General features: G+C 44.6%; 1 protein-coding gene across 2 annotated transcripts in view; it reads left to right on the top strand.

The window, feature by feature from the left end:
• Positions 1–17,341, top strand: part of CPM (carboxypeptidase M) — a 70,771-nt gene that overhangs the window by 33,557 nt on the left and 19,873 nt on the right. For both annotated transcript variants that reach the window (XM_004752455.3, XM_013056074.2), the window contains exon 3: positions 9,509–9,606. In XM_004752455.3, the coding sequence (XP_004752512.1) occupies positions 9,509–9,606 (98 nt within the window). The remainder of the gene's footprint in view (positions 1–9,508; positions 9,607–17,341) is intronic.

The raw sequence follows: 17,341 nt of genomic DNA, 5'->3' as shown, positions 1-17,341 counted from the left end.
AGTCGGCTCTCCCTCTGCCCCTCCCCTCTGCTCATGCTCTCTCTCTTTCAGGTAAATAAATAGGAAAAAATCCAAGATGCTCTTTTGAGGTAGGTGGTATGCCCCTAAAATACTAGTTTTTTTTTTTTTTAAGATTTTATTTATTTATTTGACAGAGGGAGATTACAAATAGGCAGAGAGGCAGGCAGAGAGAGAGGAAGGGAAGCAGGCCCCCTGCTGAGCAGAGAGCCCGACGTGGGACTTGATCCCAGGACCCCGAGATCATGACCTGAGCCAAAGGCAGCAGCTCAACCCACTGAGCCAGCCAGGCGCCCCTAAAATACTGGTTTTGATGTACTTACTAAACTGTTGATCCTTGGTGAGATTTAAATCTCAGTACCTCTGTTACCCGCCAGTTCATCAGAACTGTCAGTACCCGCCAGTTCATCAGATGCCCTGGTTTTTGGTCTATTTGAACTAGAAGTCCTAGTCCTAGAAGGAACCTCCTCTCATGGACAACCTCAGGGCTCCTCCTGTTGTCAGGAGTGCCATCGCCTTCTGTCTGGACTCTGAGCCGCTTCACTCTCAGATGAAAGCCTTTCAGAGCACAGGCGCAGGAAGTGGGGATGATGGAAGGAAAAAGTTCAATCCTCCCAAGTAGCTTATGAGGAAACTAGTAAGTCAATTGCCATTCTTCCTTACCACTAAAAGATGAGTTCCTAGGGTAACAAATATGCAGTAAGGATAAGCCAGCCTCCAGCACACGGTCTTTTTCTGGGCCAAGTGAATCTGAATTGACCTCATCACAAATCACAGCTCTGTGACACCTACAGGAACTCATAGAAATAAAAACAACTGAGGAGAAAGAACTAGAACATGGACATTGAAGTGAATGCTCCTGACCATGAAAGAGAGCTCTCAGATGCACAACCAATGTGTAGTGCAAGCTATAATTATTGCATCTTTTCATTTTTTTAAAACGATTTTATTTATTTGAGAGAGAATGAAAGAGAGAGCATGAGAGAGGAGAAGGTCAGAGGGAGAAGCAGACTCCCAATGGAGCTGGGAATCCCATGCGGGACTCTATCCTGGAAGTCCGGGATCATGACCTGAGCCGAAGGCTGTCGCTTAACTAACTGAGCCACCCAGGCGCCCTATTGCATCTTTTCAAACAAGATTGAAGAAACCTCTTTAAGTGCTGTTTGCATTTTAAGATAATACTCAGTTTCGCTCCCGTGATTGCTGCACAGCTCTTCGAAAGAATGTTCGGGTGATGTTTGACTTCTCTCCCGAGGGACCAAAAAGGAAGTTCTCAGCTTTTTATAGTATGAGGCCTCTGGAGATTTTCACTTTGGGGATGTAAAAACAAGTTTCCTCCCACTATATTAAAGGGGGGTGGGGGAAGACTAGACAGGAACATAGAGAAATTATGGTGGTTGGGATATGAGAATGATGGCTAGTTCTTAAAACTCAATTTTTTAAAACTTCATATACTTTATAGCTTTAAAACTGAAATTCTTAGGGAAAGGGGGAACAGATTCATCAGCCTCTGACCTGGGAATAGAGAGGGAAGATCAGAGAAGGTAGACTTGCCAGAGCAGAAAGGCAGAGGAATTTCCTAGAATCCTCTTGTTTGGATTGCTGGTTAATGATTAATGAGACAAACTGCTGTGCTTCTCTGGGAGTCATGACTAGTTTTGCAATTAAAAAAAAAATTTATCCCAACTCAATGCATCTTCAAAATTTTCCTTTCCGTTTATCGATTAAAAAAGGGAATGTCTCTCAGCAAATCAGAGGAATCCCTGATTTGGAAACTGAATCTCCAACGCCCTCTACCACCCCACTCACCTGTTCAGGAAGATATACAATGGAACCTAATATCCACCTTGCCCCAGTATCATTTCAGAACACTAGTGCTTTGCATGGGGACAAATGTGTATGCCTATGAGAGCCCATCCCCCCATAATGTTGGAATAATCCAACACAAAGCCAGATATTTGGTTTGGATATCTGCACCCCATGGTAATACTCCAAGAAGGTCCATCTACTCTAGAATTGCAATCTAGAAAATTTGATCCTTTCCAGATCCTACCCAAATAGTACTTTGTAGACTAGATGCAGGCTTTTCCATAATACTGGAAAACGCCATCTAGTCTCTGGACCAGGGGTGACCCCAGCTCCAGCTGGACTTCCTCAATTATTAATTTATCTAGTCACCCATCATTCGTCCATCTTCTCTGTATGTGCCAGGCACTATAAGAGATTCTGTAAGCACAGTGATACACCCTTGCTTGTAGGAAAACCTGCGGTTTCAAAGTATTAGAAGAGGGGCTGAAGAAGTACTCTGAAGGTTGCAGAGGGAGAGTAACTCAGGCTGGCAAGGGATGGCACCAAGGGAAGAGAGGGTAAGAAAAGTGTTGGATGGAAGGAGGCTCTTGGCTGAGCCTCAAGAAGGCCAGTGGAAGTTGGCCGCTTTGCACAAGTGGACAGAGAACTCTCCGTGCGGAAGGAATGGCATGCAGTAAAGGTAGAGGCGGATGGTGGGCTCCTTCGGGGACTACACATCATCAAGAATGGCTGGAGCCTGGTGTATGGGATTGTGGCTGGGGCTGGCTGCTGAGTCAGGGAGTGGACAGACCATGAGAGGTCCGCTGTGCCATGCTGAGGGGCTTGGGTTCTGCCTTAATGCCTTGGGGAGCTACTGCAGGATATGCCATGGCGCCATGGGATTTGATTCATGTTTGATTAACCTCCCAAATAATGGAAGGTTTATAAGACACTGTGCTTCATTTGGACTTTTTTCCCCCTCAAATGAAAGTGATGTCAGAAATCAGAGAGTCAGGGGCACCTGGCTGGCTCGGTCAGTAGAGCCTGAAACTCTTGATCGCAGGGTTGTACGTTTGATCCTCATGTGGGGAGTAGAAATAAAAAAATAAACTATGACATTCCAAAATATTTTTTAAAATAGGAAATTAGTGTTTTTCAGGCCAGGATAAGCAGCGATTTTTACAATTGTTTCAGCTGACTAAATGCCAGACTCTGGCTAGGCATCCAATACCTATTTATTGAATGAATAAATGGCCAAATGAAAGGCTAAGCCTCTGTCCAGGCTAGTAGCTTTCACAGTGAAGATGAGTCTGATTTTTGTCAAGTCCATACCAGGATTTATAAAGGAGTCCGGTTGCCTCCAGGAGCACAGGGTCTGTCCAGGCTGCGGCCGCTGGCTATTTGCAGGCTGCTGTTCTCAGCTTAGTCTCCTGGCCATGGGCTAGCCAAGCCTCAGCTGTCCCGTTCCTGGCTCCCAAGGTCAGGCAGGCTTGTGTTCCAACAGGTAACTGGGCTACTGCTCTTCCTGCCTGGGTTTTACTGCATCCTTAAAGCACCTCTTCTGTTCGCCTGGCTTGAGACTGCCCCGCTTGGATTCCACAGGACAAGTATTCAGGTCCCTCTGTGTTCCATTTTTCTCTATTCCTGTTCCAGTCTGCACTTCTAGAACCCTTAAGTATTATTTCAGATCTGGAATCGTATCTGTGCACGTACAAATACTATTTGATGATGCAGGCAGATAAAATGAGAGTATCCAGGGAAAAAATTTGAAGAGCTAGGCTTTGCCGATGATGTCTTACTATGGTATAACTTTTTTTTATGAGCACGCACATTGGGGAGGAGGGGGTGGGGGTTGAGAGGGAGAGAGAATAAAGGTTTTATTTATTTGATTTGACAGAGAGAGAGCCCAAGCAGGCGGAGTGGCAAGCAGAGGGAGGAGAAGCAGGCTCCCTGCTGAGCAGGGAGACTGAGGTGGGGCTTGATCCCAAAACCCTGGGATCATGACCTGAGCTGAAGGCAGATGCTTAACAACTGAGCTACTCAGGTGCCGCTGATCGATTGATTTTAGAGTGCATGTGCATGAGCGGGGCGGGGGGCAGTGTGCAGAGGGAGAAATTGAGAAGCAGACTCTTGAGTAGTTTTAAAGCAAAGTGTTTTAACTTTCCTCACCTCTGGTCATCCCCACAAAATCTTAGGGTTCTGGGAGCCCCTGTCTGGAAAAAAATACTGGTTATCAACAATAAGAATGAAGAAGAGTCAGTGGAGAGAAGGATTGTTTGGGGTGGGTGGGTTACGGAGAGCATATCAGACAGGAGAAGCTAAACTCTACCACAGAAATTTTAATACCCCAAATCTCCAGCTCTTGTTACAGCAATTTTTAAACTTCAGTGCATGTGAGGATCCCTTGGGTTCTTACTGAAACAGAGACCACTGGTCCTCAGTTCCCTATTCAGCACATCTGGGGTAGAGCCCGAGAAAGTGCATATTTCACGAGCTCACAGGTGACGCTGATGTTGCTGGTCCCGAGACCACACTTGGAGAACAATGGCCTTCTGAGGTTACCTAAGACTGTGCCCACCTGGCTGCAAGGGGCATCCTCGTGCCTCCCTCCCAGAGGCAGTTGTCGGGGTTAAGTGAGTACACAGGGATGCTGTGAGCTCTGAATGATGCTACTATGTGGGCATGGCCAGTCAGGAAACACTTGCTCATGCTTTTTGTACGTGTTTGTTTGCTACTTGTGTGTGTGTGTGGGTGTGGTTTTTGTAATGAGCCATCTGTCAGGATCCTCTTTTCCTCCACTTCAAAGCCAGAGGCCATGTGAACTTGGAGGCCGAGTGTTTAAGTGCTGTACTGTGTTCAACTTGCCCATTATTTAATGTAGGGCTAAACTCCGCATGCTGAGTTCTCTGTGTGTGTGTGTGTGGTAATGGGAACGTGCACAAGTGAAATTAAAGGTGTGGTGTCAGATCTTTGACTCATCCGCAGGGAAGGAGGAAGGAACTCATCAGCCTTACCACAGCCTTGCCCAAGGAGCGGTTATTCCCGCTTATATATGAGGACGCTCGGGCAAGCTCTCTCAGGCTCTGCCTTAGCTCCGGGGGTGATCGTAGGGATACGCAGAGCCCTGTGGAGTCTGGGAAATGAGCAGCTGATTCATCCCTCTGGATACCAGAGCTTCGCGGATCAAACAGTACAAACAAGCCTCATGGAAAACTGGAACGTGTTTCATCATTAAGCAGCTGCGCTCCGGTGACCAGACCACCAAGGCAGAGTCTGGAACCCTCAGCAGGGAGAGCCTGACAGGGAGACTAACCCTTGAGTTGGGGCTCCTGTCCTAGCTCCACTGGTCCTCGCCAGCTGGCACCTGGATCCTGTTCCTGGTGTGAACCATGGCAACACAACATTGAGAGGACTGCCTGGGAACATTTCCCCCAGGGTGACAGTGGCTCTGGCCCACCTAGTACTTCCAGGGAGATAAAGGCAACCTGGCATCATCAGAAGAATACAAATTCTCAAATCAGACAGACCTGGGTGCGGACTCTGGGACTGCCACTCAAATCGGTTTCCACAGCACTGAGTGGCGGGTTGCGCCCGTCCCACGAGGTGTTGTGCAGGTCACGTACATATGTGTGGAGGCTGGAGTCTGGTGCAGAGGACCTGTACTTTGTGAATGATAGGGTTTGGTGGCGTAGATTTGAGAAAATGGAAAGATAGGGAAGTGAGAAAAAAGTGTTTTGATTTCATTGCTCTATCAGTCAAACGCTTCTCACTCCAAGTGCATCACTGTGGACCCCTGAAGACCCATCTGTTGATTTCAGGCTTTATGTGCCGTGGGGCGGTCTCCTTGCGTGGTACTCTTTAAATGAACAGTCTGTTTTTACATGGCTGTAATTAATATAATTTTGTCTTCTGATTTTGAAATTCTGTAATTTTGGTGGGTACGCTGGAGTTCACATAAAACTAGTTTTGGACATCTAACAAAAGAGCGGTGGTTGAACCAGTGTAATATATTCAAATAGTAAAAAAATAAGCATCCATTTAAAAAGATATAAAGGTATATTTGTTAATATAGACACGTGCTAATGATTATATGTAAAATGAGACGATTTTACTTAAAAACCAAGGACCTTCCAGATCTATCTGGATGTTCACCGCCTCAGCCTCAGCCAGCTTTCAAAGTTTAATATGCCTCAGAATCACCAAGGCCGCCTGTTAAATGCAGTTTTCAGCTTCACCCCTAGAGTTCGATTTAGCAGCTGGGGCTCAGGGGTTGGCATTTTTCCAAGGATCCAGGTGATTCTGATGTGGGCACAACACTCCTCCCATTCCTACCGGTTGAAGCTTTACTTACTTTTCTGCATTTTGCCATCAGCTTTTTCCTGAACTCCTAAAGTATTTCCTGACATGTTTTGCCTGCTTTCTTGTGTTTGGATTTTTGTGAATCCTTCTAAATTTTGTAAAGCTTTTCCTGATCTTCTGAGCAAACCCAATTGGGCACCTGTGTCACGTCCCTTGGATTTGTGTCAAAGTCCAAGTTCCTGAACATAATATAGATACTAAAATATTCGGAATCCAGGTTTCATTTACTTTGTAGTGAAGAGAAAGAAGCTAAGCATTTCAGAACTCTTCAGCACACCTGCTATTAGGGGGGAATGGGGCGCCTGGGTGGCTCAGTGGGTTAAGCCTCTGCCTTCGGCTCAGGTCATGATCTCAGGATCCTGGGATCAACCCCCACATCAGGCTCTCTGCTCAGCAGGGAGCCTGCTTCCCCCCATCTCTCTGCCTGCCTTGTGGTCTCTCTCTCTGTCAAATAAATACATAAAAATCTTTAAAAAGGGGGTGGGGAATAAGGGTAGCCTTTCCAACCTTGATAGGAAAAAAAAATCTTGTTTAAATACCCTGACCTTGGCAATCATACTGTGGAAAGTAAATTTTGTCCTTTCTGCATTTACTTTGGTCTAAGCCAGAGATGGCCAGTGTTTGTTGGAAAGGGAGGTTAAAAGCCTTCAAGAAGCTTGTCATTCCGGAAGTATTGCATGAATATCTTCTAGGATTATTGGTTGGTTTTCATTCTCAAAGTTAATGCCATTGAGGTATTTCAAGGTAAATTTTCTCATTGCAGTTCCTTTAGGGGCCATTCATGTTAAAATTGAGACTGAATTGCACATAAAGTGCTTCTTTACTTAGGTTTTATTGGTCTCCCTCTTTCCTTAAGCCAATTAGGATTGGATCTCCATGTCAGGTTTTGTTGTCTTAGGTCCTAGCCTTGTGTAACAGGCCAGCTGTTGCAAATCTGTTGTTATACAGTTACAACAGTTGTTAAGTATTATGTTCAGATGATATTGAATTTCCCCTCTTGCCTGTGAGGGGACTAAATCATATTCTGTACACATCTGTGATTATTTTTACCTTAAAAGCATTAATAGCTACAAAAAAAACATTCTGCAGAAGGAAACCTAAAGAGCCAGGTTTTTTAGCTTGTTCAGAGAAAGTTCTTCCTTGGGGCACTGGGGTGGTTCCATTGGTTAAGCTTCTGACTCTTGATCTCAGCTCAGGTAATGGTATCAGTGTTGTGTTTAAGCCCCGTGGTTTTTGGTGGTGGTGGCGGTGCTTTTTCTTTTAAGATTTTATTTATTTATTTTACAGAGACACAGCAAGAGAGGGAACACAAGCAGGGGGAGTGGGAGAGGGAGAAATAGGCTTCCTGCTGAGCAGTGAGCCTGACGTGGGGCTAAATCCCAGGACCCTGGGATCATGACCTGAGCGGAAGGCAGATGCTTAACCCCCTGAGCCACGCAGGTGCCCCTGTTGTTGTTTTTTAAAGTAGGCTCCACACCCAGCCTTAAAAACAAAAAAACAAAAACAAAACTTGGCTCACATGAGAATGTTAACTTCGTAGAATTGAAATTCCAGACGACCTGAGAAATCCTACTAGGGGACAGAAAGTTCTGGATAATGAAATGGTTCTGATGGGAAATCACGGGATGGATTATACTTGTCCATATGGCAGACTTAGAATCATTCTTCCAAACTCTGTTCAGAAGTCATCTGTAAAGCTTTTCATGATCTCCGTCCTTGGAAAGAATGAACCATTTCTTTTATTCTGCATGTACAACCGTTCCTTACATACACTTCTCTGGCCGTGTATGTCACTGTCTAGTGCAATTATATGTTTGCACATTGCTTTTCTCACTAGATCAGAAGCTCCCTGGGTGTGGAGAGTATAACTTATACCTGTGTCGTCTGATCACACGTCTCAGTGGCTGGAAGGAGTCATACTAACTGGGTGAACATATGAGTGAATGAAGACTCTGCTCTATCTAGTCCGGTCAGATAAACGGCATTTTGTGGGTGTTTCTGAGACCTCCTGCGTTTACAAAATTTAAAGCATCACCCTCTCATGAAACATGTACCTAAAATACTGTTACAATAAATGGAGAATGGATGGTGAAAAAGCAGGCTCAGTATCTGTTTCTTCCTGGATTTCTCATGGCAACTGAGAGTTCCTCAACCTGTGGGACCCCTGATTTAAGGGACTGGATCTGAAATTCCAGGGTGACCTGCTCCCCATAAGCCCATCAGCTGCTGTGATATACCCACCCCCAGGCTCTTGAATTCCACAGAAGTCTTGATATCACGGGTATTTGAATGTATATGTGTGTGATAGATTTTGAACATATTCCTCAATTTCTAATTTTCAAGTCTTTATATTAAGAGAGGCTGATGACTAAAAGAGTCGCTGTTAGAACTGAAAGGGACCTCTTCGTTTTACTGATTAGGAATCCAGGCCTCCTGAGAGATGGACCGTTTTCTTTAGTGGAAGGAGCCCCCGAATTGAAGTCAAATAGGTCACGTCTTGCCTCTGGGGCTCAGATCACAGCCTCTTACTGGCTGTGTAATCACAAGCAGCTTGCTCAAGTGTTTGGAAGATCAGTTTTCTCATTTGTAAGGTTTGGTTGAAAATCCATCTCTGTGGGTCATGACCAGGGATTACTGAGATAACGTGTACCCGAGTACCGACTGTACTGTCTACACAGAGCGAATCCTCGGTGATCTTTGGTCCCTGCCATTCCTTGCCCAAATCACGCTCCTCACGGCAGGATTAGGACTTAGAAGTATTCCTTGAAGCATCCTTAGGTTGGATTCTGGTTGTGGTTTTCTCGACAGGACTTGTGCAGATCAAGGACACTCAAGGAGCCGTGTCATACCGGTGTTTGACACCAGACTCCGGATTTGTTACTTTAAAAACCATCTCCCTTCTGAGTTCCGTGTTTTATTCCCTGTTGCTTCTTCACTTTCTTTGAACTGAGAATTACGGCACCCTCCCAGTCAACCATCAGCTATAACTTAAGTATGTATAATGGGTGAATGAGCAAGGTCATTCCTATAAAACACTAGGAACTCAGAGCCAAGAATACACGTGTTTTGGAAAAAGCAGACCCATGTGGCCTAATCAGTCTTCAATTTTTAAAAATCACATTTTAAAATAATAAGTGAAATATCTGTGCTAAATCGGAGGGGTTGGGGCTGGAAGTGAACTAAGCATTGTGAGCACAAGGGGTTAAGTCTCGCACACTTCGGGCGTCTTGAGATGCGGGTCAGGTGGGAGAAGCAGCAGTTTGCGTTCTCTGCTCATTCTCCCAGAGTTCGTCTGTCATTTGCAAACACAACTTACTTTGCTATCTCTTTCTTCCCTCTAAAGGCAGAAACCTGTGGGTTCTTGTCGTGGGGCGCTTCCCAAAGGAGCACAGAATTGGGATTCCAGAGTTCAAATACGTGGCCAATATGCATGGAGACGAGGTATGTGTGCGGCTCGAATATCTGAAATGTCACCAGGGACACTTCCCCTCCAGTCTCTCGGGCTCCATATAAATGCTAAGGAAGGAAGCAATAGAAATCATTCCAAAAATCTGGAAAGGTCTTCCAGTGAGGACTTCTGGGAGAATTTAAGGAATCAGGCCTGGCAGCCACCACAGGCAGTGCCCCCAGAGGGTCACCGGAGCTACCCTAGACTTGCATGACCAGCTGAGTCCCCGAAACCCGTCCCAAGTTGACAGTCCCCCATCCCGGTGGGCCTCAAGGTGACCCGGCTAAGGAGCTCTGTTATGTTTGAACTCAAAACAGTCAGAAGATCCCAGAGAGCTGTCCGAATTCCTAATAGCTGGCTTTTTGAAAGCCTTTGTCACCTTCTCATAATCTTCTACTCCGTGTTTTCAATATTGAAGTTGGGGCAAACTTTAGGTTCTCTTACTCAACCAATGCTCTTTAATTTTATAATAATGTCTCGCCTCTTTTCCAACTTCTCAGAGATAATCTCTCATTTTGTTTCATTTTTTTTGATGCCATGTTATTTATTTTGTTGTGCACATTACCCCCTTAACCCCTCCTGCTTGGCAGTCATTCCTGTCAGGCCTTTGAGGGCGCGTCTCTAGCTCTTACCACGCTCCCTCGGAAGATTCTGCATTCTCTTACACCGTACACAAAGATAAACTCAAAGTGGATAAAAGACCTCAATGTGAGACAAGAATCCATCAGAATTCTAGAGGAGAATATAGGCAGTAACCTCTTCGATATCAGCCACAGCAACTTCTTTCAAGATATGTTTCCAAAGGCAAAGGAAACAAAAGCGAAAATGAACTTTTGGGACTTCATCAAAATCAAAAGCTTCTGCACAGCAAAGGAAACAGTCAACAAAACAAAGAGGCAACCCACAGAATGGGAGAAGATATTTGCAAATGACAGTACAGACAAAAGGTTGATATCCAGGATCTATAAAGAACTTCTCAAACTCAACACACACAAAACAGATAATCATATCAAAAAATGGGCAGAAGATATGAACAGACACTTCTCCAATGAAGACATACAAGTGGCTATCAGACACATGAAAAAATGTTCATCATCACTAGCCATCAGGGAGATTCAAATTAAAACCGCATCGAGATACCACCTTACACCACTTAGAATGGATTCTGGAAATGTGACCGCTATGGTATTTTCTGTTCCCGGGACCTCATGGGCCTGGGCAGTTGAGTGGAAGGGAAAGATAGTTCCCAGTCATCACAGTCGAGAAAATTCACATGGCAACGTGTATAGCGCCCTCTAAAACATGCGTACCTTCAAGGAATGTCGACATAAAGGCATAGCCTCCTCGTACAACCCTGTGACTTGTGAGGACCCTGGGGAGTTGACAAAGGTGGTGGCAGGCTCTCTCTGGTGCTGGCCTTCCTGTCCTGGCTTCGGCCTCCCCAAACCCAGGCTCTGTGCGAGCAGGATCCTCTCCTCAGGACGTGTACTGCTGGTCTGGCCTGCCGGCAGGGGCTGCTTCTCGCAGTGGAAGGAGGATGCAGACGCTCGCCTCTAAGGAAGGTGTAGGTCGGGGGGCCTGATTTGTGAGCAGAGGGAGGGTCAGTCCCCACATGACTTTCCTGAGTGTGGCCTGGCTGTGCCTGTCAGACTTGGGGGAGTCTGCCCGGTGTTGTGGTAAGACAGCTGTTGGCCACGGAAGGCAGCCCGGACGTGCCCCTCGCTGTGTCGTCTGTGAATCCAGGCCTGCGGAGTCCAGCTTCAGTAGGAGGCCGAGAGCACGTGTTAAGTGCAGGAGTGTATTTGTTGAGTGCCTGGCACTTCACAGGTTCCAGTGTGCTGCTCAGAGATAGTCCTCCAAGCTGAAACTTTGAAGGACAAGCCAGAGTCCTTTCCCTCACTCACCTCCAAGTTGGCTTCTTCCTAACATGTGCCTTCCCAGACTTTTGGCCTCTTGGTGTCCAGGTAGTTAAGGCATCCCCATCAAACTGGGGCTGTCATTCACCCTGAGTCTTTGAGGAATGCTTAGGACTGAGGTCGAGAAGGGAGAAAGTCCCGGTGTGCCGTGGGGCAGGGACGTGAGACCCTGTGATCTCACGTGTGTCCCAGCTGGTGGCAAAGTCTGGGCTCATGGGCCACTGAGGAACTTACCCTGAATGTGAGATCTTATACCTTCTGCCCTCCTGGTGCCACGAGAAGCTGGGGACAGTGATGGCTTCACACAGACGAGTCTGTTGGAGTAGAGGGTCCAACTACCTAGCCACCTTCCGCTCTCAGATCTTTTGGAATTGAAAAAGCATTTTGAGAACTCACTATAAAAGGCTATACAGCTAACATTTTAGGGTACTGGTTTTCACCTTCGTTAGATGGATGCCTTGCTATTCTACTGCAGATTTTGGGTGCTGAGCTCAGGACGTATGGATCTTCTAGGAGTCTGTGGGCCTCGTGTGGGGAATCCCCCCGGGGACATATATGCACAGAGTGTGGCCCGGTAGACAGAAGTGATCACACTCTTTTTAGAATGTTTCCCTTCATACCTGGACCCCACCCCACATAGGCATATGTGTTTCCCACACTTAGCATACAGCTAGATGGCAGTGAGCGTCAGCCGCATTAGGAAGACCCTGTTCCGCTGATCCTACCTGCTATTTAACCCCATGGCTTTTTACCTTGTGTTCTTATACCTTGTTTCAGAATCCAGTCTTTTTTAAATTAAAAATGATCTGTTGTTATTAAAAAATCAATCATGAGCATCTCAGAAAAAACATAAATCACCACCACCACCAACATTGTATATTGACCTTCCAAAAATAAGTAGCTAATTTCTTACTATTTCTCCTTCTAGATGTTTTTGTGTGCATGTGTGCATGTCTATTAAATGAGCTATGCTGATTTGCTATTTGTAACATTTAATTAATACTAGCTACCCTTTCAATAAGAGTTTATCCTATCTTTACATTTCTACCCCACTTTCTGGTTTCTCCAATGTCCCCCAGACTGTCTACATCAGGATCCAGTCCAGAACCACACAACACACGTGGTCCATTCGCCTGGATCTTTTACTCTAGCATTTAAGGATCTTTTCATGACTCTAGACTTCAGAGAAACCTAATCAGTTATCTGTCCTGCAGAATGTCCCACATTCTGGATTTTTTGCTTCCTCCCATAAGGTATCATTGAACTTGTGCCTCTAGTCCCCGTTTCCTTCCAAATGGAAGAGAAATGTAAAGGTTTGCTGTATTTAGGAAACATTTTTTGGCTAATAAACCCTTAGAAATCATGAAGATGGATTAATTTGGCTGATGCTAAGGGTTGCAGAAAAGCAAACTTCAGGTAGTAAAGTCAACTTAAAATGGCCCCTTTGCAGGCAAGTATTGTTATAAAAGTAGAGATGTTACCCCTCCTCTTGTACAATATTTTTCTTGTCTCCCATCACCCTGTTGTTGGCTCATATCTTTCCAACAACACCGGCTCACTGTGCCTCGTTGGTCAGACTGGCAAGTTACCTTCTCCACTGTGCTTTCCAAGCTCATGATAACACGAGCCAACAGTAATGAGCGTGGGCTACACTAAGTTCTTGGTGGAGAGTGTGCTTGGTGGTAGGCTGTCTGAGTCCGAGCCCAAGCACCGGGCCTCACCCAGCTATGGGTCTGCCTCCTTGACTCTCTCTGCTGCCTTCTAAGTGTTCTGTTTGCACTCTTTATATCTTGACGTGTATCTATGATCTGTTTGAATGGACACCTAACAGTGCCCCTCGATGAGAAGAGTCGGTGTCATTCAACATGTAAAAGAGTGACAAGCCCTTATGTAATGCTGTCCAGAAACCCTAATCCCTCTCTGTCCCTTTCTTCTTTGTGCTCCCTCCTCCCCCTCCTTGATAGCTGTGGAGTCAGGCAGGGTAGCTAACAGCGCCCTTTGACAAGCCTTTGCCACCTGGTGTTTATGCTCTTTTCAGAACGTGAGAGAAGTGTTTCTGAGTTTCTGTCTTTCTCATTTTCTAAGACTAGCAGGTGTTTTTCTCATTTATCTGAGGCCTCTGCGCGCGCAACAGGGACACGTTGCCTTGTAGAAGCCCTGATCCTAGTTTTGACTTATGCAGGCTCCTAGTCGGCTGCACAGACATAGCTGAAATCTGGTGAGGGTTTCTGCATGGAAGGGGTGATGCCAGCACACGCGGAATGAGGCTTCCTACCATCCCCTCACCACACCGATCCTGACTCCCTGGATAATAGTGACCATGTTTTTCAACCTAAAAATAAAGGATAATGGATAATTATTTTCATACACCTTCTTAGGCATATAAGAGACTATTTATGAGATGTAGTTTGTATGCTTAGATGTTTGTATTTAGAGGGTATTTTAATGGTTTATATGAATACTAAGACATAGTATCTGAATTTTGCCTGTGTTGGAAAATCTGAGATGTGTAGTCAACATGCAGTACAGGTTCCAAATGTACTTAAAAAAAAAAAAAAATTAAAGCTTGTCCTTCCAGGGGCACCTGGGTGGCTCAGTGGGTTAAACCGCTGCCATCGGCTCAGGTCATGATCTCAGGGTCCTGGGATCGAGTCCCACATCGGGCTCTCTGCTCAGCAGGGAGCCTGCTTCCTCCTCTCTCTCTCTCTCTCTGCCTGCCTCTCTGCCTACTTGTGATCTCTCTCTGTCAAATAAATAAATAAAATCTTTAAAAAAAAAAAAAAAAAGCTTGTCATTTGCCAAGTTCTTTTTTCTACCATTATACAAGATGATAGCAAAATGTCCTCAGTCATGCAGTATGGCTTTAAAGCATTTTTTTTTCCCTTTTGGAGGTAGAATTAATCTTTATTTCAGAAGAGGTATCTGATTCTTTTTAAACATGTATTATTTCTCCTGTAATTATGCTTTTTCTCTTCATCTCCACTTTTGGTAAAGGCTGGGCTAGGGTGACCAGATATCCTGAGTCCTTGGCCCTGGAAAAATGGTTCAATGTTGAAAATGGTTCAAAGGAAATAACTTGATCATTTGTACATCTGCCCTCATTAAGCAGCTTAAGTCCTCTTGTTTTCAGAAATGTCTTCCTTTTTTTTTAAGTTTTTCTTTTTTTAAAGATTTTTTTTATTTATTTGACAGAGATCACAAGTAGGCAGAGGGGGAGGCAGAGAGAGAGATAGGAGGAAGCAGGCTTTCCACTGAGCAGAGAACCTGATGCGGGGCTTGATCCCAGGACTCTTGGATCAGGACCTGAGCTGAAAGCAGAGGCTTTAACCCATTGAGCCACCCAGGTGCCCCCTTTTTTTTAAAGATTTTATTTATTTATTTGACAGAGAGAGAAATCACAAGCAGGCAGAGAAGCAAGCGGGGGGGGGGGGGGGGGGGGGGGCGGAGCAGGCTCCCTGCTGAGCAGAGAGCCCAATGTGGGGCTCAATCCCAGGACCCTGAGACCATGACCTGAATCAAAGGTAGAGACTTAACCCACTGAGCCACCCAGGTGCCCCAAATTTCTTCCTTAGAATAGTCTTGACCTTGTGATGGATTTGTCAGCAGTATTGAGCAATCATTTATTTGAGTACATTACATCTCCAGAGCAGGGCAAGATACCAGCTCTACAGAAAAAGCCTATTAGGATCCCTGCCCTCTAGGCTTAGAAGATGAAGTGGGGGTTGGGGTAGTCAGTCAAGGTCAGTCAGGGTTAGTCAGGCCATTGTAGTTTTTGTGGGTGGTATTAGGAGAAACACAAGCATGCAGAATTCTGGGGCCCCATGTGCAGATCATGAATCCAGACTTTGGGAACCCAGGGAAAAGTCTGCTAGATAATGTAATATTTAGGCTGATATTTGAAGAAGGATTTAACGAGGCAATCAGATGTATGAATTAAATTGATAACCATTGGGGAGTCCCAGAGCTCATAGGCTTTTTTTTTCACTGAGAGGCAGCATTATAGTGTAGCATTTTTAGAAACAGATTCCATCATTGGAATAGCTGGGTTTTTTTTTTCCCTCTCTCTCTCTAAGTTACCTAGATTGTAGATTCTTCAAAAAATTTTTTTCACTGTTAAAAAACATTCTTTGAAGAGCTAGAACACTCATTTTTATCTCTTTAGCAAATTCCGCCTTGAATATAAACTCAAACTGATGGAGAATTTATTTTCTGCTTTCTGGGTTTTGCCATTTTAACTGGCAGATTTTAACTGGAGCCTTTTGGTGAAAGGCTCCCAAAACTGGTGCGTTCATCCAGTCTTTCAGTCTCTTCATGAGGGATTCTCATATAAAGTCTACACCCTCACAGAGAGGAAGTGAGCGTGCTAAATGGAAAACTGATTAAGCTATTGGGATTGCTTTGACCGTGTTTTTTTTTTTTTTAAATCTGGACTCTCTAAGATTTCAGATTCAAAGACTTAATTTTAAAGAAGGGAGGTTTATGCATAAAACATGAATGAGTGCTTGAAACATTTATATTAAGGTTGGGAAGAATTAATTTGAATAATATTTGGCATAAGTCTGCTGTTAGGAAGGCAGCAAAATATAGCCCAACAAAAAGAGAGGGCTTTAACTCCCTGAAATTTTAGCTGTTTAACCTCAGCATTTTTTAAGTTACTGGACTCTTTATTGGTTCTTTACCGTATTTCCAAGGTTTTTTTTACTTATCCTCTGTAGTTAAGGACTTAATGATTTGTTTTGGAATATGGAGACAAAACAGAATATACCTCAGCTTTACATTTGTTTACTTGAAAGAATCATGATTTTATTGGTTTTGTAAAAATAATAAAGGTTTTCTTTAAAAATTGATGCCAGAAAAATAAAAGGAGTAAAAATCATTCAGAATACTATCACTCAGAAATAACCATCATTAATATTTGCCAAACATCATTCTAGAAATCTGTGGATTTTCTGTAGTAAGAGAATGAGAAGGATTAAAAGGATACAAAATAAAATGGGTGTCATATTCTATGTTACCCTTTAAATAAGTATGAGATTTCATTTTACTTAGGATAAAACCGAAGTGAAACTCAAGTAACCAGTGAACTTGATAAATATTTTCTCAAAATAAGGAATTATCAGAAGATTCTTCCAAAGTCAAGAAAAAAATGAGGGAAAATTTAGAAATCGTAATAATTGAAAATACATAGTTTTTAGCTGTTACTACAATCTTCTACTTCTAAGCCCTTGGTAGGAACACTGATCTCCCATAGCCCCTGCCCTCTGTTAATGATAAACATGAACTTTTCCAATTCTGCTATGGGCCTCAGTCCCGTTCTGTGGCCTACCCGTAGCTCCTCAGCTCCTCTTTGTTCTCATTTGCTTTGAGTTGGGCGAATGTCTTGGCCAGCTCCCGTCTTGAGTTGTGGCGTGCTTGAGATTGTTCAGTTGAGAAAGTTGAGGGAAAGTCACGTCTTGAGCCACATGGGGACTCTGACATGGCTCCTCTGTCCTTGCCTGGGCACTCAGATGGGCCTCCGGTTGGTCCTGATTCGTCCCTCTAACTGAACCAACTATCTGACAGGCACAACTGACATTTAGAAATTTCAGGAGCTACAAGTGACTCCCGGTCACGGCCTCCTCCCTTTCTCTAACCTTCTCCTCCTCACCCACCCCTGGGCAGAACTCTCCTTAAATCGCCACATGTAAACCAACTTTCCACATGGAAACCTGCTTTTCACAGACGAGACTCACCAAGGCCCTTCCACTGGCCAGCACGTAGCTCATGAGGTTGCTTCCAGAGTGCTTGAGCTCCTAAAACACAACTGGAAACC

This window comes from Mustela putorius, unplaced genomic scaffold (genome assembly GCF_011764305.1).
Source record: "Mustela putorius furo isolate JIRA1106 unplaced genomic scaffold, ASM1176430v1.1 tig00537227_pilon_pilon_pilon, whole genome shotgun sequence".
NCBI lineage: Eukaryota > Metazoa > Chordata > Mammalia > Carnivora > Mustelidae > Mustela > Mustela putorius.
Note: the sequence above shows the minus strand (reverse complement) of the source record. Positions and strands in the feature narration are given on the sequence as shown.